We start from the raw sequence: 23,903 nt of genomic DNA, 5'->3' as shown, positions 1-23,903 counted from the left end.
GTCATTGTACTGTGACAGTATTATCCAGTTCTGTCATTGTACTGTCTGACAGTAGTAGCCAGTTCTGTCATTGTACTGTGACAGTAGTAACCAGTTCTGTCATTGTACTGTCTGACAGTAGTAGCCAGTTCTGTCATTGTACTGTGACAGTAGTAGCCAGTTCTGTCATTGTACTGTCTGACAGTAGTAGCCAGTTCTGTCATTGTACTGTGACAGTAGTATCCATTTCTGTCATTGTACTGTCTGACAGTAGTAGCCAGTTCTGTCATTGTACTGTGACAGTAGTAGCCAGTTCTGTCATTGTACTGTCTGACAGTAGTAGCCAGTTCTGTCATTGTACTGTCTGACAGTAGTAGCCAGTTCTGTCATTGTACTGTCTGACAGTAGTAGCCAGTTCTGTCATTGTACTGTCTGACAGTAGTAGCCAGTTCTGTCATTGTACTGTCTGACAGTAGTAGCCAGTTCTGTAATGTCTTTCCAGAAGAGGATGAATATATACGCCCTACCAAGTGGATGATTCAGTAGGCGACAGGTGAAAACATAAGTCCCTGTGTGGCTGACACACAGACAAACAGGTGGGTTAAGCAGCACTACTGTACTCACCTCATGATATCCAACACTCTCTTTAGCACCGAAGCCAGTTTACACGCCTGGAATGACGACAGACAGACATTCATAAGTGACTAGTAGGGCATGTCATAGAAATATAATCTAGATTATATGTACCAAAGGAAGCACGGCCATTGACACAGTAGGAAGAAACATCATGAAAGTAAATATTGCTTTAACAGTACGAGCCATGCCAAAAATACTATAGCAGCTAATTCTTTATGTTAAATGTATGTATACAACATGCCAACTTGTCTCCTCCCCTATTATGTTTTGACTACTTCTTCAACAAAGCCTTTCATACCTGGGGTGGCAGGTAGCCTAGCGGTTAAGCGCGTTGGGCCGGAAAAATAAAAGTTGCTGGTTAGAATCCCCACGCCGTCGATGTGCCCTTGAGCAAGGCACTTAACCGTAATTGCTCCTGTAAGTCGCTCTGAATAAGAGCGTCTGCTAAATGACAAAATTGTAAACGTATGAAGAAACACCTACTAACAGTAACCAGGGGTTAAAGGTCAACTGACCCTAAAAAGCAACTTCTTCTTTTGAAAACGGCCTATGTGGCATCGATATGAGTCATAAACATTTACTTCATAATTTTGTTCATGAAGTCAGCCTCATCCAAAACGGAGATTTGTGAGATATATCACGAAATGACGGGTACGGTATGGGTTGGGTTTATTTCAATCCTGCCAACATGCCCACAGCTGGCAGCACACAAGTAATCATCAATACGGAGCACAACTGCACATGACCCGATCTTAATTACGTTCGATATCCCTATGGTGTCACGATAGATAGATGGATCAGACCAAGGTGCAGCGTGGTATGCGTATATTCCTTTATTAACTGAATAAAGAATCAAAACAACAAAATACAAACAAACGTGAAGTTCAACAGGCTACACAAAATACAAGCCAAAACAGAAACAAGATCCCACACCTAAGGTAGGCAAACTGGCTGCCTAAGTATGAACCCCAATCAGAGACAACGATAGACAGGTGCCTCTGATTGGGAACCACACCCGGCCAACATAGAAATAGAACATCTAGACTTCACACCCTGACCAAACCAACTAGAGAAAACAGGGCTCTCAAGGTCAGGGCGTGACAGTACCCCACCCAAAGGTGCGTACTCCGGCCACAACAACCTGACTCATTAGGGGAGAGTCCGGGTGGGCATCTAGCCTCGGTGGCGGCTCCGGCTTCGACGTCGGTATTAACCTCTTCTCCCTTCCTGCCTCCCCGTTGCACACCCGGTTCGGTCTGGACCCCGGCGCAATGGTTCCCCTCTCAGTCCTCCCACGATGCACCAAGACCTGTCTGGACCCTGGTATGGGAGCCCTCAACCCTGGAGAGGGGTTAACGTCTGGTTCCGGCCCGGCAGTCCTCCTGCGATGCACCAAGCCCTGTCTCTGGTAGGGAGCAGATAACCGGAGCTGGACTAGGCACCGGAGGAGCGGACTGCTCCACCACTGGAGTGGGGCAGCTAACCGGAGCGGGACTGGGCACCGGTGGAGCGGACTTCTCTGGCACCGGACTGGAGCAGCTGACCGGAGCTGGACTTGGCACCGGTGGAGCGGACTGCTCTGGCACCGGAGTGGAGCAGAGGACCCTCGCTGGAGGTCGGGTGCGTGGCGCTGTAACGGGCCGTACCGGACTGGAGACACGCACCACTGGTCTGGTGCGAGGAGCAGGCACGGGCCGTACCGGGCTGGAGACACGCACCACAGGTCTGGTGCGAGGAGCAGGCACGGGCCTGACCGGGCTGGAGACACGCACCACAGGTCTGGTGCGAGGAGCAGGCACGGGCCTGACCGGGCTGGAGACACGCACCACTGGTTTGGTGCGAGGAGCAGGCACAACCCGTCCTGGCTGGACCCTCACTTTAGCCCGGCAAGTGCGGGGCGCTGGCACCAGAATGTCTTCCCCACCTGTGTCTAGCATGTCTGCTCCTCCTGGCCACGCTGCTTGGTCCATTGGTGGTGGGATCTTCTGTCACGCTCGTTGATAGACGGATCAGACCAAGGTGCAGCATTGTATGCGTACATATTCTTTTATTAACTGAATAAAGAATCAAAACAACAAAATACGAACGACCGTGAAGTTCAACAGGCTACACAAAACACAAGCCAAACAGAAACAAGATCCCACACCTAAGGTAGGCAAACTGGCTGCCTAAGTATGATCCCCAATCAGAGACAACAATAGACAGCTGCCTCTGATTGGGAACCACACCCGGCCAACATAGAAAAAGAACATCTAGACTTCACACCCTGACCAAACCAACTAGAGAAAACAGGGCTCTCAAGGTCAGGGCGTGACATATGGAGCTAGTTAGGGACCAGAAGTAAATTACACAATGTACATGGGACAATATTTTTGTGTCAATAGCTCCAAATTTCAATGACTTAACCTTAAGCCAACTATAAATTGTAGAAATGTATATAGAAATATTGAAAGTGTTTAATGAGACAACTAAAAGGTGTGCAACATGAACATATTGTTCCATTTACATTGTGTAATTTATTGACGGTCCCTAACTAGCCCCGGAGCTAGACAAATCAACTTTACTACGGTCACACACCAGCCGGCTGAAGCTAATTGGCGAAAGAATTTAGCTAACTCTTCCCACCTCGAACACACACACACACACACACACATCAAAACACACCCCGAAACCATCTCACTTTTGAATTCAGTCATGGCCGCTAGCATTTCTTAATGAACCAAATCGAAAACAAGACCAAATCAGGAAGTGCAGTAGTCCTTTTAAGCAAAAACTGGAACAAAGCGATACTTGGGGGATTTTTGCAGAGTCAGACGAACATGTGGATACCAGTTTTATGTCTCTGCGTGCAGTTTGAAGGAAATTGCTAACTAGCGTCAGCACAATGACTGGAAGTCTATGGTAACTGCTAGCATGCTAGTAAATACCGTTGACTTCCAGTCATTCCGCTAACGCTAGTTAGCATTGGCTCGCAAAACTACCTCTAACTTCCTTCATACTGGATGGAGAGACATATAAATGGAATCCATACGTTCATTTGACTCTGGGGAAGTAGGTAAAAGACAAAATCCCGAAGTATCCCTTTAAGTCAAACTCAGACCAATTGTCTGGGCCCAAGTTAAAGAAAAACCCCACCCAAAAACTACATATTTGTTTCAGTTGTCCATTGTTGATGTAGTCCCAAAATAAATTGCATTTCAGCAATCAAGTTTAAGATATATACTGGCTGTATTTCTGTATTTTTTAAAGTTATACAGTAGCAGTCAAAAGTTTGGACATACCTACTCATTCAAGGGTTTTTCTTTATTTTTACTATTTTCTACATTGTAGAATAATAGTGAAGACATCAAAACTATGAAATAACGCATATGGAATCATATAGTAACCAAAAAAGTGTTAAACAAATCAAAATATATTTTAGATGTTAGATTCTTCAAAGTAGCCACCCTTTGCCTTGATGACAGCTTTGCACACCCTTGGCATTCTCTCAACCAACTTCACCTGGAATGCTTTTCCAACAGTCTTGAAGGAGTTCCCACGTACACTGAGCACTTGTTGGCTGCTTTCCCTTCACTCTGCGGTCCAACTCATCCCAAACCATCTCAATTGGGTTGAGGTCCGGTGATTGTGGAGACCAGGTCATTTGATGCAGCACACCATCACTCTCCTTCTTGGTCAAATAGCCCTTACACAGCCTGGAGGTGTGTTTTGGGTCATTGTCCTGTTGAAAAACAAATATTTGTCCCACTAAGCGCAAACCAGATGGGATGGCGTATCGCTGCAGAGTGCTGTGGTAGCCATGCTGGTTAAGTGTGCCTTGAATTCTAAATAAATCACAGACAGTGTCACCAGCAAAACACCATCACACCTCCTCCTCCATGCTAAACAGTGGGAACCACACATGCGGAGATCATCCGTACACCTTCTCTGTGTCCCACAAAGACACGGTGGTTGGAACCAAAAATCTCAAATTTGGACTCATCAGACCAAAGGACAGATTTCCACCGGTCTAATGTCCATTGTTCATGTTTCTTGGCCCAAGCAAGTCTCTTCTTCTTATTGGTGTCCTTTAGTAGTGGTTTCTTTGCAGCAATTAGACCATGAAGGCCTGATTCACACAGTGTTATGATGATTTGTAATACAACATTAATTAATGTATGTGCAACTAATAACCTGTATGTGGACAGAGAACAAGAACATACCATGTGTTATTGGTGTCACGAGTGAGTAACAGAAGGTCAGTGTGCCAAGATAGATTGCGGGCCACTGGTGCCAATCTTAGGATGGGTGCGTGATGGAATGGCCTGGTAGGGTGCCATATGACACCAAGGAGGTGGATGATATGGTGGTGGAGGAGTGACAATCAATAATGGTTAGCAGCTGGGTAAGATACAAGTAGATTGGAAGAACAGTATATAAGGTGAGAGATTTTCTATGGAAGTCATTCAGATGGCAGGAGGCTATGTCCGTACCCCCTGTCATTGAATCAAACTTTGTAACCATTAAATAATGACTGAATCTAATCTCCACCTGTGTAACATACTCTCTTGCATTCTGAACTTCTCAAATCCAGAAACTCATCATAACGCGCAGTCTCCTCTGAACAGTTGATGTTGAGATGTGTCTGCTACTTGAACTCCGTGAAGCATTTATTTGGGCTGCAATTTTTCAGGCTGGTAACTCTAATGAACTTATCCTCTGCAGCAGAGGTAACTCTGGGTCTTCCTTTCCTGTGGCGGTCCTCATGAGAGCCTGTTTCATCAAATCAAATCAAATGTTATTTGTGACATGTGCCGAATACAACAGGTGTAGACCTTACAGTGAAATGCTTACTTACAAGTCCTTAACCATCAATGCAGTTTTAAGAAAAATACGTGTTAAGTTAAACAATAGATATGTAGAAAATAAAAGCAGTCAAATAACAGTAAAAATAACAGAAGCGAGGCTATATACAGGGGGTACCGGTACAGAGTCAATGTGCTGTGGCACCGGTTAGTCGAGGTAATTGAGATAATATGTACATGTAGGTATAGTTAAAGTGACAATGCATAGATAATAAACAGAGAGTAGCAGCAGCGTAAAATAGGGGATTGGGGTGGGGGTGGGGGTGGGGGGGGGACAATGCAAATAGTCCGGGAAGCCATTTGATTAGCTGTTCAGGAGTCTTATGGCTTGGGGGTAGAAGCTGTTAAGAAGCCTTTTGGACCTAGACTTGTCGCTCCGGTACCGCTTGCCGTGCAGTAGCAGAGAGAACAGTCTATGACTAGGGTGGCTGGAGTCTTTGACCATTTTTAGGGCCTTCCTCTGACACTGGCTGGTATAGAGGTCCTGGATGGCAGGAAGCTTGGCCCCAGTGATGTACTGTGCCGTATGCGCTACCCTCTGTAGTGCCTTGCGGTCAGAGGCCGAGCAGTTGCTGTACCATTCAGTGATGCAACCAGTCAGGATGCTCTCGATGGTGCAGCTGTAGAACTTCTTGAGGATCTGAGGACCCATGCCAAATCGTTTCAGTCTCCTGAGGGGTATAGGCTTTGTCGTTAAACAATGTGGTCTACAGCTTATCATGAGATACTCTACCTCAGGCGAGCAAAACCTTGAGACTTCCTTAATATTAGATTTCGTGCACCAGCTGTTGTTTACAAATATACACAGACCACCACCCCTTGTCTTACCGGAGGTGGTTGTTCTATCTTGCCGATGCAACGTAAACCCTGCCAGCTGTTTGTTATCCATGTCATCGTTCAGCCACGACTCGGTGAAACATAAGATATTGCCGTTTTTAATGTCCCATTGGTAGGGTATTTGTGATCGTAGCTTGTCAATTTTGTTATCCAAAGATTGTACATTGGCTAATAGGACTGATGGAAGAGGCAGATTACCCTCTCGCCGTCGGATCCTTACAAGGCCCCCCGACCTACGTCCCCGATATCTCCGTCTCTTTCTCCTGCGAATGACGGGGATTTGGGCCTTTTCAGGTGTCTGAAGTAAATCCTTCGCGTCCGACTCGTTGAAGAAAAAATCTTCTTCCAGTACGAGGTGAGTAATCGCTGTCCTGATATCCAGAAACTATTTTCGGACGTAAGAGACAGTGGCACAAACATTATATACAAAATAAGTTACAAATAAAGCGAAAAAACACATATAATAGTACAATTGGTTAGGAGCCCATAAAACGGCAACACAACTGATTGGCTCAAACGCATTAAGAAGGAAAGAAATTCCACAAATTAACTTTTAACAAGGCACACCTGTTAATTGAAATGCATTCCAGGTGACTACCTCATGAAGCTGGTTGAGAGAATGCCAAGAGTGTGCAAAGCTGTCATCAATGCAAAGGGTGGCTACTTTGAAGACTCTCAAATATAAAATATATGTTGATTTGTTTAACACTTTTTTGGTTACTACATGATTCCATTTGTGTTATTTCATAGTGTTGATGTCTTCACTGTTATTCTACAATGTAAAAAATAGTAAAAATAAATAAAAACCCTGGAATGAGTAGGCGTGTCCAAACTTTTGACTGGTACTGTAAGTATTCAGACACTTTGCTATGAGACTCGAAATTGAGCTCAGGTGCATCCTGTTTCCATTGATCATCCTTGAGATGAGTCCACCTGTGGTAAATTCAATTGACTGGACATGATTTGGAAAGGCACACACCTGTCTATTTAAGGTCCCACAGTAGACAGTGCATGTCAGAGCAAAAATCAAGCCATGAGGTCGAAGGAATTGTCCGTAGAGCTCCGAGACAGGATTGTGTCTAGGCACAGATCTGGGGAAGGGTACCAAAAATTGTCTGCAGCATTGAAGGTCCCCAAGAACACAGTGGCCTCCATTATTCTTAAATGGAAGAAGTTTGGAACCACCAAGACTCTTCATAGAGCTGGCCGCCCGGCCAAACTGAGCAATCTTGGAAGAAGGGCCTTGGTCAGGGAGGTGACCAAGAGCCCGATGGTCACTCTGACAGAGCTCCAGAGTTCATCTGTGGAGATTGGAGAACCTTTCAGAAGGACAACCATTTCTGCAGCACTCCACCAATCCGGTCTTTATGGTAGAGTGGCCAGATGGAAGCCACTCCTCAGTAAAAAGCACATGACAGCCCGCTTGGAGTTTGCCAAAAGGCACCTAAAGGACTCTCAGACGATGAGAAACAAGATTCTCTGGTCTGATGAAACCAAGATTGAACTCTTTGGCCTGAATGCCAAGCATCACGTCTGGAGGAAACCTGGCACCATCCCTACTGTGAAGCATGGTGGTGGTAGCATCATGCTGTGGGGATGTTATTCAGCGTCAACGACTGGGAGACTAGTCAGGATCAAGGGAAAGATGAACCGAGCAAAGTACAGAAATCCTGGATGGAAACCTGCTCCAGAGTGCTCAGGACCTCAAACAGGGCTTAAGGTTCACCTTCCAACAGGACAATGACCCTAAGCACACAGCCAAGACAACGCAGGAGTGGCTTCGGGACAAGTCTCTGAATGTGCTTGAGTGGCCCAGCCAGAGCCCGGACTTGAATCCGATCAAACATCTCTGGAGAGACCTGAAAATAGCTGTGCAGCGACGCTCCCCATCCAACCTGACAGAGCTTGAGAGGATCTGCAGAGAACAATGGGAGAAACTCTCCAAATACAGGTGTGCCAAGCTTGTAGCGTCATACCCAAGAATACTCAAGTCTGTAATCGTTGCCAAATGTGCTTCAACAAAGTACTGAGTAAAGGGTCTGAATACTTATGTAAATGTGATATTTCCATTTTTTATTGTTAATACATTTGCAAACATTTCTAAAAACTTGTTTTTGCTTTGTCATTATGGGGTATTGTGTCTAGATTGATGAGGGGAAAAAACTATTTTATCCATTTTAGAATAAGGCTGTAACATAACAAAATGTGGAAAAAGTAAAGGGGTCTGAATACTATTGTATTTAACCCTTTATTTTTGTTGGCACAAAACTACCTCCATACTTCCATTCATTTGCATGGGTTACCTTCAGACGTGTCCCATGAGTCCCGTGGGACGCTACAGACGTTTTCGTGATAAGACCGATCTTCGGGATGTCTCATGGTCTGACAAACACCACTGTAGCTCTGCCACCTTCCTCCGTAGATGTGGAAGGCCGACATAAGAGGATGCAAAAAAACAGATATATCTAGCTTAAACTGACAGATTTTGATGGGGATTTTTTATTATGTTACTTAGATTGACCAACGGGTGCATCAATAGAGTCTTAATTAAGTTGAGTAAAAGTAAAAGTCACCATAATAGTTTTAAGCAACAACACCTTTATTCAAAATAACTACTCATTTTTTTCTAGTTCAGAGGTTTCCAAACTGGTCCCCAATTAAAAAAATACTTTTGATTTATTTAATGAAAATGGTAGGCCTATAAGACAATGATCCACTAAAATCACATATCAATCACAAAATCACATATCAATCACATATCAATCACAAAATCACATATCAATCACAAAATCACATATCAATCACAAAATTGATATAATAGCCTACTTTCGCAATGCCATGTCACCAACAAAGGTGCAATGTGTAGCATACTCTCACGTTAATCAATGTTCATATTTTAATGTGCAATTGATCTGACATTAGCTACCATTAGCTACATTAGCTAATAGGACAAATATAAGCACCCACCAAATTATAATTATTACCCTTTGTGTTTAGGCGTAATATTCTACTGAGACCCTTTATCTATTTTTCTTTGGGGCCATGGGAGAAATCAAAGGTTTGGAGCCACTGCGCTAGTTGATCATGTCTTCAGCCTGTTGTTGACCGACTCATCCGTAAGTATAGTAGGTCTCAACACAGAAGTGGTAAGTGACATTAGACTTGCTCTCAGGCTTTTTGTCAGGGTGGTTCCAAGATGAAAGTTTCCTTGGAAGATAGCTCATTGAGTGCTAACAAGATCGGCTTCCTGTGCCTTCCAGCGTTAAGATTAGTTTACCATCGACGTCCTCCTTGGAGAGTGACCATTAGTTTGTGGAATGGTACCTTTGTGTAGACGTCTGTGACCACATGATTGATTCGCTGTTTGGAAATGCAGGTCAGAAGAAAAAACAGATTGAACTTAATTTGGGGCAAGAAATAGATTTCTGGGGATTTCCTAGGTCACCATGGTCATGCAGTAATTTTTCGTTATGCAAAAATACTAAATACAGGAATAGACAAAGACATATGCTCCTCCATTATGCTGGCTGGTTCGATTAGGCCTTCCTGTAATTCAGAAATTGTGTTATGTGTCTTATTACATTTCCTTCTCTCACACACAGCTAAATGTTTTGAGGTATGGATTTTCATTAGGCAATGGAGTGCTCTCACTGTTAGTAAACTCTCTTCCAAAATACTGAAACTCCCTAGGATGAGGCAAACTAAGCCTCCAAGCTTCATTCTGATGTTCTACCATTGTGTTATTTACCAAATTACTTAACTCTCAACCCACCGGGCAAAGACGTCAGATAAACCATCCAATTTTGGTTGATATTTGATTGAGCAGTCATCAAACTTAAATTCAACTTGAAATAAATCAAACATTGAGACTTGTTGATTTCTGGTTTAAATCTGGGTTAAAATTGACAGAAAACTATGCAGGTTGACGACTTTTTGAAAGTCCAACCGATTAGCTACATTCATGCAACAGGTGTATGTTGATACATTGAACTGTACATACTGAAATAATAAGGAAACTATCTTGACCCAATTTTTGCCCAGTGGGAAGCCACAATGTGACAGCAATGGACCAAACACTGATGTTAACAAAATGTAGCATATTTACAGTAGCATGTGAACATTATTACGAGTATGAGTCATTCATCTGAAAATCAAGTGACATTTTCACATTGTTGTGATAGTACATCCCTGTGTAATGGTACAGTTATCAATGTTTCTATAGTCCATCCTCTGTGGCGATGTAATGTCTTCATCAACTGCCATGCAGTACTTCCCCTCAAAATGTAAATGTAAGCGCTGATGGCTACAACAACAGATAACTGTGTGCTGCTATTATTAAGGTCACACACTCCAGCCAAACCGTTGAGCACTACAGACCCTGAACGTCCACGTCACCTGTGTTTATAAGACCCCCCGCTGGCCTTGAACTGTAACTGTATCCATATGAACCAGCCGGTGGAGGTTCAGACTGGGCAGGGCACCGAGTCAAATGCATTTAGCGTTTCTAATTGGGAAGGAATTACTCTGTTTGGATTGGCAAGGGTTACCAGAACTAGACCCCAGTCCAGATACACATGCACTACACATGCACACACACACACACACACACACACACACACACACACACACACACACACACGCGCACACACACACGCACACACGCGCACACACGCGCGCACACACACACACACCCACACACAAAGGGATACTTCCGCCAGTTCTAGACAGAGGGAGACTTCAGCCAGTTCGGGGTTAGAATAAAGTGAGGGTCTTTTGAAAAGCCTTTTCATGATTCTATATGGGTACAAAGGATGGGCCATGAAATGGCACCATGCTGTTTGCACATATGGTCAAGGATATGAGATATCGTACAATTCTGTTTTACTGTATTGCCCCTCTATAACCGTACAATTTATTGATGTGCTTACATTTCATAAGTGGAATATTTTAAATATCATACAGAAAGTATTCATACCCCTTGACTTGTTCCACATTTTGTTGTCTTACAGACAGAATTAAAAATGGATTACATTTGTTTTCTTTCAATCTACACACAATGCCCACCCCATAATGACAAAGTGAAAACATGCTTTTAGAAATGTTTGCAAATTTATTGAAAATGAAATACAGAAATATATCATTTACATAAGTATTCACACCCAAGAGTCCATACATGTTAGAATCACCTTTGGCAGCAATTACAGCTGTGAGTCTTTCTGGGTCTCTAAGATCTTTGCACACCTAGATTGTACAATCCTTGCACATTATTATTAAAAAAATTATTCAAGCTCTGTCAAGTTGGTTGTTGATCATTGCTAGACAGCCATTTCAAGTCTTGCCATACATTTTCAAGCCGATTTAAATCAAAACTGTAGGTCACTTAGGAACATTCAATGTCGTCTTGGTAAGCAACTCCAGTGTATATTTGGCCTTGTGTTTTAGGTTATTGTCCTGCTGAAAGGTGAATTTGTCTCCCAGTGTCTGTTGGAAAGCAGACTGAACCAGGTTTTCCTCTAGGATTTTGCCTGTACTTAGCTCTATTCCGTTTATTTTTATCCTAAAAAACTCCCTAGGTCTTTAACGATTTCAAGCATACCCATAACATGATGCAGCCACCACCATGCTTGAAAATATGAAGATAGGTACTGAGTGAGGTGCTGTGTTGGATTTGCCCCAAACATAACACTTTGTATTCATTTGTATTCAGGACATCTTTGTTGCAAACAGGATGCATGTTTTCGAATATTTGTATTCTGTACAGGCTGCCTTCTTTTTACTCTGTCATTTAGGTTAGTATTGTGGAGTAACTACAATGTTGTTGATCCATCCTCAGTTTTCTCCTATCGCCATTGGCCTCCTTGTGAAGTCCCTGAGTGGTTTCCTTCCTCTCCGGCAACTGAGTTAGGAAGGACGCCTGTATCTTTGTAGTGACTGGGTGTATTGATACACCATCCAAAGTGTAATCAATAACTTCACCATGCTCAAAGGGATATTCAATGTCTGTCACCAATGGTGCGAGGCATTGGGAAACCTCCATGGTCTTTTGTGGTTGAATCTGTGTTTGGAATTCACTGCTCGACTGAGGGACCTTAAATTGAATTGTATGTGTGGGGTACAGATATAAGATAGTCATTAAAAAATCATCCTAAACACTATTATTGCACACAGAGTGAATTTTATTATGTGACTTGTTAAGCACATTTTAACTCATGAACTCATTTTTTATTAATTTGTAAAAATTTCTAAAAACATAATTCCACTTTGATATTATGGGTATTGTGTGTAGGCCAGTGACACAAAATCTCAATGTAATCAATTTAAAACGTAGGCTGTAACACAACAAAATGTGGAAAAAGTCAAGGGGTGTGAATACTTTCTGAAGGCACTGTATGTGGATGATTCAGATTCGGTCAATTGGTCTGGTGGTGTTGCACTGCTGGAAAGGTGGTTGTACGGTATCATTCGTCAATAACAATGACTAACGGCTAACGTTAGCTAGCAGGTCACTGTAGATTAGCTAGCAAATTCGGTTTACAGTGGGGAAAAAAAGTATTTAGTCAGCTACCAATTGTGCAAGTTCTCCCACTTAAAAAGATGAGAGAGGCCTGTAATTTTCATCATAGGTACACGTCAACTATGACAGACAAATTGAGAATTTCTTTTCCAGAAAATCACATTGTAGGATTTTTAATGAATTTATTTGCAAATGATGGTGGAAAATAAGTATTTGGTCACCTACAAACAAGCAAGATTTCTGGCTCTCACAGACCTGTAACTTCTTCCTTAAGAGGCTCCTCTATCCTCCACTCGTTACCTGTATTAATGGCACCTGTTTGAACTTGTTATCAGTATAAAAGACACCTGTCCACAACCTCAAACAGTCACACTCCAAACTCCACTATGGCCAAGACCAAAGAGCTGTCAAAGGACACCAGAAACAAAATTGTAGACCTGCACCAGGCTGGGAAGACTGAATCTGCAATAGGTAAGCAGCTTGGTTTGAAGAAATCAACTGTGGGAGCAATTATTAGGAAATGGAAGACATACAAGACCACTGATAATCTCCCTCGATCTGGGGCTCCACGCAAGATCTCACCCCGTGGGGTCAAAATGATCACAAGAACGGTGAGCAAAAATCCCAGAACCACACGGGGGGACCTAGTGAATGACCTGCAGAGAGCTGGGACCAAAGTTACAAAGCCTACCATCAGTAACACACTACGCCGCCAGGGACTCAAATCCTGCAGTGCAGACGTGTCCCCCTGCTTAAGCCAGTACATGTCCAGGCCCATCTGAAGTTTGCTAGAGTGCATTTGGATGATCCAGAAGAGGATTGGGAGAATGTCATATGGTCAGATGAAACCAAAATAGAACCTTTTGGTAAAAACTCAACTCATCGTGTTTGGAGGACAAAGAATGCTGAGTTGCATCCAAAGAACACCATACCTACTGTGAAGCATGGGGGTGGAAACATCATGCTTTGGGGCTATTTTTCTGCAAAGGGACCAGGACGACTAATCCGTGTAAAGGAAAGAATGAATGGGGCCATGTATCGTGAGATTTTGAGTGAAAACCTCCTTCCATCAGCAAGGGCATTGAAGATGAAACGTGGCTGGGTCTTTCAGCATGACAATGATCCCAAACACACCGCCCGGGCAACGAAGGAGTGGCTTCGTAAGAAGCATTTCAAGGTCCTGGAGTGGCCTAGCCAGTCTCCAGATCTCAACCCCATAGAAAATCTTTGGAGGGAGTTGAAAGTCCGTGTTGCCCAGCGACAGCCCCAAAACATAATAATAATAATAATATGCCATTTAGCAGACGCTTTTATCCAAAGCGACTTACAGTCATGCGTGCATACATTTTTGTGTATGGGTGGTCCCGGGGATCGAACCCACTACCTTGGCGTTACAAGCGCCGTGCTCTACCAGCTGAGCTACAGAGGACCACAACATCACTGCTCTAGAGGAGATATGCATGGAGGAATGGGCCAAAATACCAGCAACAGTGTGTGGAAACCTTGTGAAGACTTACAGAAAACGTTTGACCAGTGTCATTGCCAACAAAGGGTATATAACAAAGTATTGAGAAACTTTTGTCATTGACCAAATACTTATTTTCCACCATAATTTGCAAATAAATTAATGAAAAATCCTACAATGTGATTTTCTGGAATTTCTTTCCTCATTTTGTCTGTCATAGTTGACGTGTACCTATGATGAAAATTACAGGCCTCTCTCATCTTTTTAAGTGGGAGAACTTGCACAATTGGTGGCTGACTAAATACTTTTTTCCCCCACTGTATGTGAGGCTGTGGCTGTGGCTCTCACTCTCTACTCTACAGACTCACCACTGAGGGAGCTGGACCTGAGCTCCAACGACCTGAGAGACTTGGGAGTCCAGTGTCTTTGTAAAGCACTGGCGGGTACACACTGTGCCATACAAAGCATGAGGTAACCCAGGGGGGAATGCAATGCTCGGTGGTGTGTGTGTGAGTGTGTGTGTGTGTGTTTTAGATGTTTCTGCAGAACTACTTGTTCTTACATTCTTGTAAAAACCTCCCTCTCTCTCCCACTCTCTCTCTCTCTCTCTCTCCCTCCCACACGCACTCTCTCGCTCTCCCCCTCCTCCCCTACTTTCTCTCTCCCCTCCTTTCTCTCCCCCCTCCTCACCTACTTTCTCTCCCCCCCACACCTACTTTCTCTCCCCCCCCTCCACATCTACTTTCTCCCCCCCCCCCTCCTCACCTACTTTCTCTCCCCCCCTCCTCACCTACTTTCTCTCTCCCCTCCTCACCTACTGGAGGAGGACAGTAAGACTAATCTTACTGAGGACTGCTGTGAGGACCTGGCGTTGGCCCTGTGTTCACCCCTATCGGAGTTAAACTGTCTGGATCTATGGAGTAACAGCCTGAAAGACTCTGGAATTAACCAGCTCAGTACAGGACTTGGTGAACCGCGTTGCAAACTGCAAAAGCTGCAGTTAGTAGGCCTTGTTCAAACACTTATAAAATGCACTCTTCCCTTCTACGTTATGTTGCACATGCAGCTAACAAAAACATATGGAAATGTCTGCTCTACCCAAAATTACAACCAAATAATTGCATCCTTACTGCAAAAATTTAAGAGGAAAGTGGAAGGGGGAGAAAGTAAGGAACCTGTCTGTCGGCCTTGCATTAAAGAACATCATTGGTTAAGGAAAACTGATAAATAAAAAAGTATACCAGTTTCATTTAAGGACCAAAGGATTGACAGCTGTCCCATATAGATTGCAAAATAGTTGGGAAGAGATTTTTGACGTACCGATCCCATGGCATAGTGTTTATGAACTGATACGCAAAACGACACCGGATTCAAAACTTAGAATCTTTCAATTTAAATTATTATATACAATTCTTGCTACCAATAGAATGTTATTTATATGGGGGATACAATCTTCCCAGCTCTGCAGATTTTGCTGCGAAGAGGTAGAATCATTAGATCATTTGTTTTGGTACTTTCCATTTGTAGCTTGTTTTTGGACACAGGTCCAGGAATGGCTAAAGGATTGCAATATTTACCTGGAGCTAACCCTGCAGATAGCACTACTAGGTGATCTGAAAAGTCATAGTCAATCGATCAATAATATAATAATACTTTTAGCAAAAATGTTTATTTTCAATTTACAATCTGTAGAAACAATGAGGATAGAAAGGTTCAGAACTTTTGTAAAACATCACAGTACAGTTGGCAAATATAAATCCTATATGGATGGTGGTAAGAGATAGATGGGTGGTGTTGAATGGAGTTGAAGGATGGGACTAATAACAACTAATAACAAGATAACTAATAATGTAAGCATACTGTGTCCATAATAAGTATATAGGTTGTAGGTTGGGAGCTTTTGTGAAAGAGCACAGTTAGAAAGATATGGCATGTAGAAGCAAACCGGATGGACATCATGAAAATGATCGGAGAGGTTGAGAGTAGAAGAAGTTCAGGAGAAAAAACAAACAAAATATAATTATTGTAAAATTGACTGTGTCCATAAAATGTACAGTGCTATGAAAAAGTATTTGCCCTCTTCCTAATTTTCTCTACTTTTGCATATTTGTGATACTGAATGTTATCAGATCTTCAACCAAAACCTAATATTAGATAAAGGGAACATAAGTGGACAAATAACACAACAATTACATATTTATTTCATAAACAAAGTTATGCAACACCCAATTCCCCTGTGTGAAAAAGTAATTGCCCCCTTACACTCAATAACTGGTTGTGCCACCTTTAGCTGCAATGACTCCAACCAAATGCTTCCTGTAGTTATTGATTAGTCTCTCACGTCACTGTGGAGGAATTTTGGCCCACTCTTCCATGCAGAACTGCTTTAACTCAGTGACGTGTGGGTTTTCAAGCATGAACTGCTCGTTTCAAGTCCTGCCACAACATCTCAATTGGGATTAGGTCTGGACTTTGACTAGGCCATTCCAAAACTTCCAATTTGTTGCTTTTTAGAAATGTTCATGTAGACTTGATTGTGTGTTTTGGATCATTGTTTTGCTGCATGACCCAGCTGCGCTTCAGCTTCAGCTCACAGACGGATGGTCTGACATTCTCCTGTAGAATTCTCTGATACAGAGCAGAATTAATGGTTCCTTCTTTTAAGGCAAGTCGTCCAGGTCCTGAGGCAACAAAGCATCCCCAAACCATCACCATGCTTGACCTTTGGTATGATGTTCTTACTGTGGAATGCAGTGTTTGGTTTTCGCCAGGCATTACTGGAACCATGTCGTCCAAGAAGTTGTACTTTTGAATCATCTGTCCATAGAACGTTCTTCTAAGAGTCTTGATGATCATCCAGGTGCTTTTTGGCAAACGTGAGTCAACTTTTTGGACGAGATGGGTCCCATTATGCCTGGCGAAAACCAAACACTGCATTCCACAGTAAGAACATCATACCAAAGGTCAATGATGGTGGTGGTGGTGTGATGGTTTGGGAATGCTTTGCTGCCTCAGGACCTGGACGACGTGCCTTAATAGAAGGAATCATGAATTCTACATCAGATAATTCTATATCAGAGAATTCTACAGGAGAATGTCAGACCATCCGTCTGTGAGCTGAAGCTGAAGCGCAGCTGGGTCATGCAGCAAGACAATGATCCAAAACACACAATCAAGTCTACATGAAAATAGCTAAATTGCAACAAATTGGAAGTTTTGGAATGGCCTAGTCAAAGTCCAGACCTAATACCAATTGAGATGTTGTGGCTGGACTTGAAACGAGCAGTTCATGCTTGAAAACCCACACGTCACTGAGTTAAAGCAGTTCTGCATGGAAGAGTGGGCCAAAATTCCTCCACAGCGACGTGAGAGACTGATCAAGAACTACAGGAAGCATTTGGTTGGAGTCATTGCAGCTAAAGGTGGCACAACCAGTTATTGAGTGTAAGGGGGCAATTACTTTTTCACACAGGGGAATTGGGTGTTGCATAACTTTGTTTATGAAATAAATATGTAATTATTGTGTTGTTTGTTCACTTATGTTCCCTTTATCTAATATTAGGTTTTGGTTGAAGATCTGATAACATTCAGTATCACAAATATGCAAAAGTAGAGAAAATTAGAAAGGGGGCAAATACTTTTTCATAGCACTGTATATTAAGTATAAGCTGGAAGTAGAGGCATTGTTGTTCACTAGTTTACTCCAATTAGGGAAAGGGTGGTGGGGTTGGAAAGTAATAAAGGGGAATATTTTATTTTTAAAGGATATGTATGTGTATGTATGTATAATAATAATAATGGCGCCGGAGAAGATGGCTGCCGTTTTACAGCCCTCTAACCAATTGTACTATTATGTGTGTTTTTCCGCGTTATTTGTAATTTATTGTGTACATAATGTTTCTGCCATAGTCTCTTATAACCAAAAAGAGCTTCTGGATATCAGGACAGCGATTACTCACCTCGTATTGGACAAATATTTTTTCTTCAACGAGGCGGCCGCGAAGGACATCCTACAGACACCCGACAAGGCCCAGATCCCCGTCATTCGCATGAGGAAGAGACGGAGATATCGTGGACGTAGGTCGGGGTGCCTTGTAAGGATCCGACGGCGAGCGAGTAAACTGCCGCTCCCATCAATCCTATTAGCCAATCTTCAATCATTTGAGAATAAATTGGATGACTTAAGATTACGGTTATCCTACCAACGGGACATTAAAAACGGTAATATCTTATGTTTCACCGAGTCGTGGCTGAACGACGACATGGACAATATACAACTAGCGGGCTATACGCTACATCGGCAGGATAGAACGGCTGACTCCGGTAAGACAAGGGGTGGCGGTCTGTGTACATTTGTAAACAACAGCTGGTGCACAAAATCAAATACTAAGGAAGTCTCGAGGTTTTGCTCACCTGAGGTAGAGTATCTTATGATAAGCTGTAGACCACACTATTTACCAAGAGAGTTTTCATCTATATTTTTCATAGCTGTCTATTTACCACCACAAACCAATGCTGGCATTAAGATTGCACTGAATGAGCTGTATAAGGCCATAAGTCAACAGGAAAACGCTCATCCAGAGCAGCGCTCCTAGTGGCCGGGGACTTTAATGCAGGGAAACTTAAATCCGTTCTACCTAATTTCTACAAGCATGTGAAATGTGCAACCAGAGGAAAAAAAACTCTAGACCACCTTTACTCCACACACAGAGGCGCATACAAAGCTCTCCCTCGCCCTCCATTTGGCAAATCTGACCATAACTCTATCCTCCTGATTCCTGCTTATAAGCAAAAACTAAAGCAGGAAGCACTAGTGACTCGGTTAATAAAAAAGTGGTCAGATTACGCAGATGCTAAGCTACAGGACTGTTTTGTTAGCACAGACTGGAACATGTTCCGGGATTCTTCAGATAGCATTGAGGAGTACACGACATCAGTCACAGGCTTCATCAATAAGTGCATCCATGATGTCGTCCCCACAGTGACCGTACATACATACCCCAACCAGAAGCCATGGATTACAGGCAACATCCGCACTGAGCTAAAGGGTAGAGCTGCCGCTTTCAAGGAGCGGGACTCTAACCCGGACGCTTATAAGAAATCCCGCTATGCCCTCCGACGAACCATCAAACAGGCAAAGAGTCAATACAGGACTAAGATTGAATCGTACTACACCAGCTCTGACGCTCGTCGGATGTGGCAGGGCTTGAAAACTATTACAGACTACAAAAGGGAAGCACAGCTGCGAGCTTCCCAGTGACACAAGACTTCCAGACAAGCTAAACCACTTCTATGCTCGCTTCGAGGCAAGCAACACTGAAACATGCATGAGACAACCAGCTGTTCCGGATGACTATGCGATCACGCTCTCCGTAGCCGATGTCAGTAAGACTTTTAAGTAGGTCAACATTCACGAGGCCGCAGGGCCAGACGGATTACCAGGACATGTACTCCGAGCATGTGCTGACCAACTGGCAAGTGTCTTCACTGACATTTTCAACATGTCCCTGACTGAGTCTGTAATACCAACATGTTTCAAACAGACCACCATAGTCCCCGTGCCCAAGGACTAAGATAACCTGCCTAAATGACTACCGACCCGTAGCACTGACGCCTGTAGCCATGAAGTGCTTTGAAGGCTGGTCATGGCTCACATCAACACCATTATCCCAGAAACCCTAGACCCACTCCAATTTGCATACCGCCCCAACAGATCCACAGATGATGCAATCTCTATTGCACTCCACACTGCCCTTTCCCACCTGGACAAGAGGAACACCTACGTGAGAATGCTATTCATTGACTACAGCTCAGCATTCAACACCATAGTGCCCTCAAAGCTCATCACTAAGCTAAGGATCCTGGGACTAAACACCTCCCTCTGCAACTGGATCCTGGACTTCCTGATGGGCCGCCCCCAGGTGGTAAGGATAGGTAACAACATCTGCCACACTTATCCTCAACACGGGGGCCCCTCAGGGGTGCGTGCTCAGTCCCCTCCTGTACTCCCTGTAAACCCATGACTGCATGGCCAGGCACGACTCCAACGCCATCATTAAGTTTGCCGACGAGACAACAGTGGTAGGCCTGATCACCGACAACGATGAGACAGCCTATAGGGAGGAGGTCAGAGACCTGGCCATGTGGTGCCAGGATAACAACCTCTCCCTCAACGTGACCAAGACAAAGGAGATGATTGTGGACTACAGGGAAAAAAAGAGGACTGAGCACGCCCCCATTCTCATCGACGGGGCTGTAGTGGAACAGGTTGAGAGCTTCAAGTTCCTTGGTGTCCACATCACCAAAGAACTATCATGGTCCAAACACACCAAGACAGTCGTGAAGAGGGCACGACAAAGCCTATTCCCCCTCAGGAGACTGAAAAGATTTTGCATGGGTCCTCAAAAAATTCTAAAGCTGCACCATCGAGAGCATCCTGACTGGTTGCATCACCGCCTGGTATGGCAACTGCTCGGCCTCCGACCGTAAGGCACTACAGAGGGTTGTGCGTACGGCCCAGTACATCACTGGGGCCAAGCTTCCTGCCATCCAGGACCTCTATACCAGGCGGTGTCAGAGGAAGGCCCTCAAAATTGTCAAAGACTCCAGCCACCCTAGTCATAGACTGTTCTCTCTGCTACAGCACGGCAAGCGGTACCGGAGTGCCAAGTCTAGGTCCAAAAGACTTCTCAACAGCTTCTACCCCCAAGCCATAAGACTCCTAAACAGCTAATCATGGCTACCCGGACTATTTGCACTGCCCCCCCCCCCCACCCCATCTTTTTACGCTGCTGCTACTCTGTTTATTATTTATGCATAGTCACTTTAAATCTACCCACATGTACATATTACTTCAACTACCTCAACTAGCCGGTGCCCCCGCACATTGACTCTGCACCGGTACCCCCCTGTATATATAGCCTCCCTACTGTTATTTTATTTTACTTCTGCTCTTTTTTTCTCAACACATTTTTGTTTTATTCTACTTTTTTTATAAAAAATAAATGCACTGTTGGTTAAGGGCTGTAAGTAAGCATTTCACTGTAATGTCTGCACCTGTTGTATTCGGCGCATGTGGCCAATAAAATGTGATTTGATTTGATGTATGTATATATGTGTATATATATATATATATATATATATATATATATATATATATATATATATATATATATATATATATATATATATATATATATATATATATATATATAACATGGGGGATTGGAAGTGATGCAGACAATTACATTGATGGAAGTTACAATCTATCTGCAATATTAAGCTGATCTAAAAAAAGGACAAGTCCTTGTTCAAACACTTACAAAATGCACTCTTCCCTTCTACGAAGTATGCATGGCTGATACTTTCCATAGGCTGTCTAGCTGTGACATAGCTGAGTATGGTTGTGCCTCTGGTGTCAGCACGGCGTTTGAATCATGCCTACCTTCGAGAGTTGGACCTGGGCCACGAGCACGCAGATGACCCCGGCCTGAAACACTTCTTGGAGCTGCTGGAGGATTCCAGCTGCAAACTGGAGAAGATTCTGTATGTGTGTTTACTTCATATCTGTATTTACCCTTAATATTCACTTAGGCCAGGGGTGTCAAACGTCCGGCCCGCGGGCCGGATCAGGCCCGCAAACGGGTTTAATCCGGCCCACGAGATGATTTTTTAAAGTATAAAAATGCGCTGCAATATTTCAATAAAATAAACTGCTGTTCCAATTGCGTCCCCTGGATGGCGCAATAGCAATTGTGTTAAGCAAGCAAACTGTTTATACCGGGGCAGAGCAAGTAGGTCAAGTCTGTGTTTACTCACAGCCGAGACATCAGTGACGCTGCAGTGAAAGCTAGCTACCTCATTGCTAATGAAATCGCAGTGGCTTCAAAACCATTTAGTGAGGGTGAATTTGTAAAAACATGCATGATGAAGGCAGCGGAGATTGTGTGCCCTGAAAAGCGTCAGGCTGACAAGAAACACAGTTGCAGACAGGATTTCCGATCTTTCAGTGGATTTGGACAGCCAGTTGAAGCTAAAAGTAAAGTCATTTATTGCGTTTTCGGTTGCAATTGATGAAAGCACGGACATTACAGATGTTGCACAACTGGCCATTTTCATCCGCGGAGTTGATGACACATTGACCGTCACCGAGGAGTTCGTGGAGTTGGTGCCGATGACAGATACAACGACAGCAGCTGATATTTTTACCGCACTCGTCGGCGTGCTGGACAGGGTCGGAGTGGACTGGTCCCGCTCTGTCAGCCTGGCTACAGATGGTGCGCCCTCAATGATCGGGAAAAAAGCAGGCGTTGTGACAAAGTTCAGAGAGAAAGTGCAATCTGCAAATGGAGGACGTGATTTTTTGACTTTTCACTGTATTTTGCACCAGGAGGCTTTGTGTTGCATGTCATTAAAGATGGATAACGTCATGAAGGTGGTCATCCAAACTGTTAATTTCATCCGATCCAGAAGCCTGAATCACCGTCAGTTTGACAGCCTTCTCAGAGAGAAAGACCACATCTATGGCCTGCCATACCACACTGAGGTAAGATGGTTAAGCCGAGGTGCTGAGGCGTTTCTTTGATTTACGAGAAGAAATTGAACAGTTCATGGAAGAAAAGGGCAAACCAGTGTTAGAATTCCATTCCGCAGAATGGATGCAGGACCTTGCATTTATGGTGGATGTTACAGAGCACCTGAATAACTTGAACAAACAGCTGCAAGGGCGCTACAAAGTTGTCACGCAGTATTATGACAGCATACGTTCTTTCAAGTTGAAGCTGTCATTGTGGGAGACGCAACTTGCCGGTGGTGATGCAGCTCACTTCCCCTGTCTGAAAAATGTGTGCGCGACCCAACATGTGGCAGACATGAAGCGGTTCAAAGATAAAATAACGGGACTGTTACGGGAGTTTGAGCAACGCTTTCAGATTTTTGGTGAACTGGAGAAAGACTTCAACGTTTTTTGCTCGCCATTCACCGTGAATCCCTTTGATCTGCCCGTCAGCATCCAACTTGAAATAGACTTGCAGTGTGACTCGGATTTGAAGGGCAAATTTGCCGCAGCTGGCTTGGACACATTTAATCAGAATCTCTTGCCAGGTTACCCCAACTTGACAGCCCTCGCTGCAAAACTGTTGTGCATGTTTGGAACCACATATCTTTGTGAGCAAGTTTTCTCTGTAATGAGCATAAATAAAACAAAGCTGCGCTCAAGGCTCACGCACAAGCACTTGAATCACATCCTGAAGTTGGCTGCCACTCAGGATGTGACGCCTGATATTGATGCGCTGGTGAAAGCTAAAAGATGCCAGGTATCAGGAGTCAAATAAACTATGCAACCCCACTTAAAGTGCTACATGAGACACCCTGATATAGTTCTGTGATCTGTGATATACTTCTGTGAATCACTGAGGCATTGTGTGTTTGTGTGTTCTTTGTCCTCAGAACTTTCAAATAACTTGAGGTGTTTTATGATTAATAGTGATGTTGTGCTTTTGGACACACTGTCCTCAGGCTCCAGCTTTATGTTTATACAGTGGGGAGAACAAGTATTTGATACACTGACGATTTTGCAGGTTTTCCTACTTACAAAGCATTTAGAGGTCTGTAATTTTTATCATAGGTA

The 23,903-nt window shown here is 43.6% G+C and overlaps 1 protein-coding gene across 1 annotated transcript in view; it reads left to right on the top strand.

The window, feature by feature from the left end:
- Window positions 1-1,259: 1,259 nt before the first annotated feature.
- LOC311134087 (protein phosphatase EYA2-like) overlaps window positions 1,260-23,903 on the top strand; it is a gene marked incomplete at its 5' end in the record, with an annotated part of 67,263 nt that continues 44,619 nt past the window's right edge. Inside the window, 3 exons of the mRNA XM_084167677.1 lie at window positions 1,260-1,266; window positions 14,638-14,718; window positions 21,697-21,824. Of these exons, the coding sequence (XP_084023803.1) occupies window positions 1,260-1,266; window positions 14,638-14,718; window positions 21,697-21,824 (216 nt within the window). The remainder of the gene's footprint in view (window positions 1,267-14,637; window positions 14,719-21,696; window positions 21,825-23,903) is intronic.

Source organism: Coregonus lavaretus (assembly GCF_964263955.1).
Source record: "Coregonus lavaretus genome assembly, chromosome: 8".
NCBI lineage: Eukaryota > Metazoa > Chordata > Actinopteri > Salmoniformes > Salmonidae > Coregonus > Coregonus lavaretus.
Note: the sequence above shows the minus strand (reverse complement) of the source record. Positions and strands in the feature narration are given on the sequence as shown.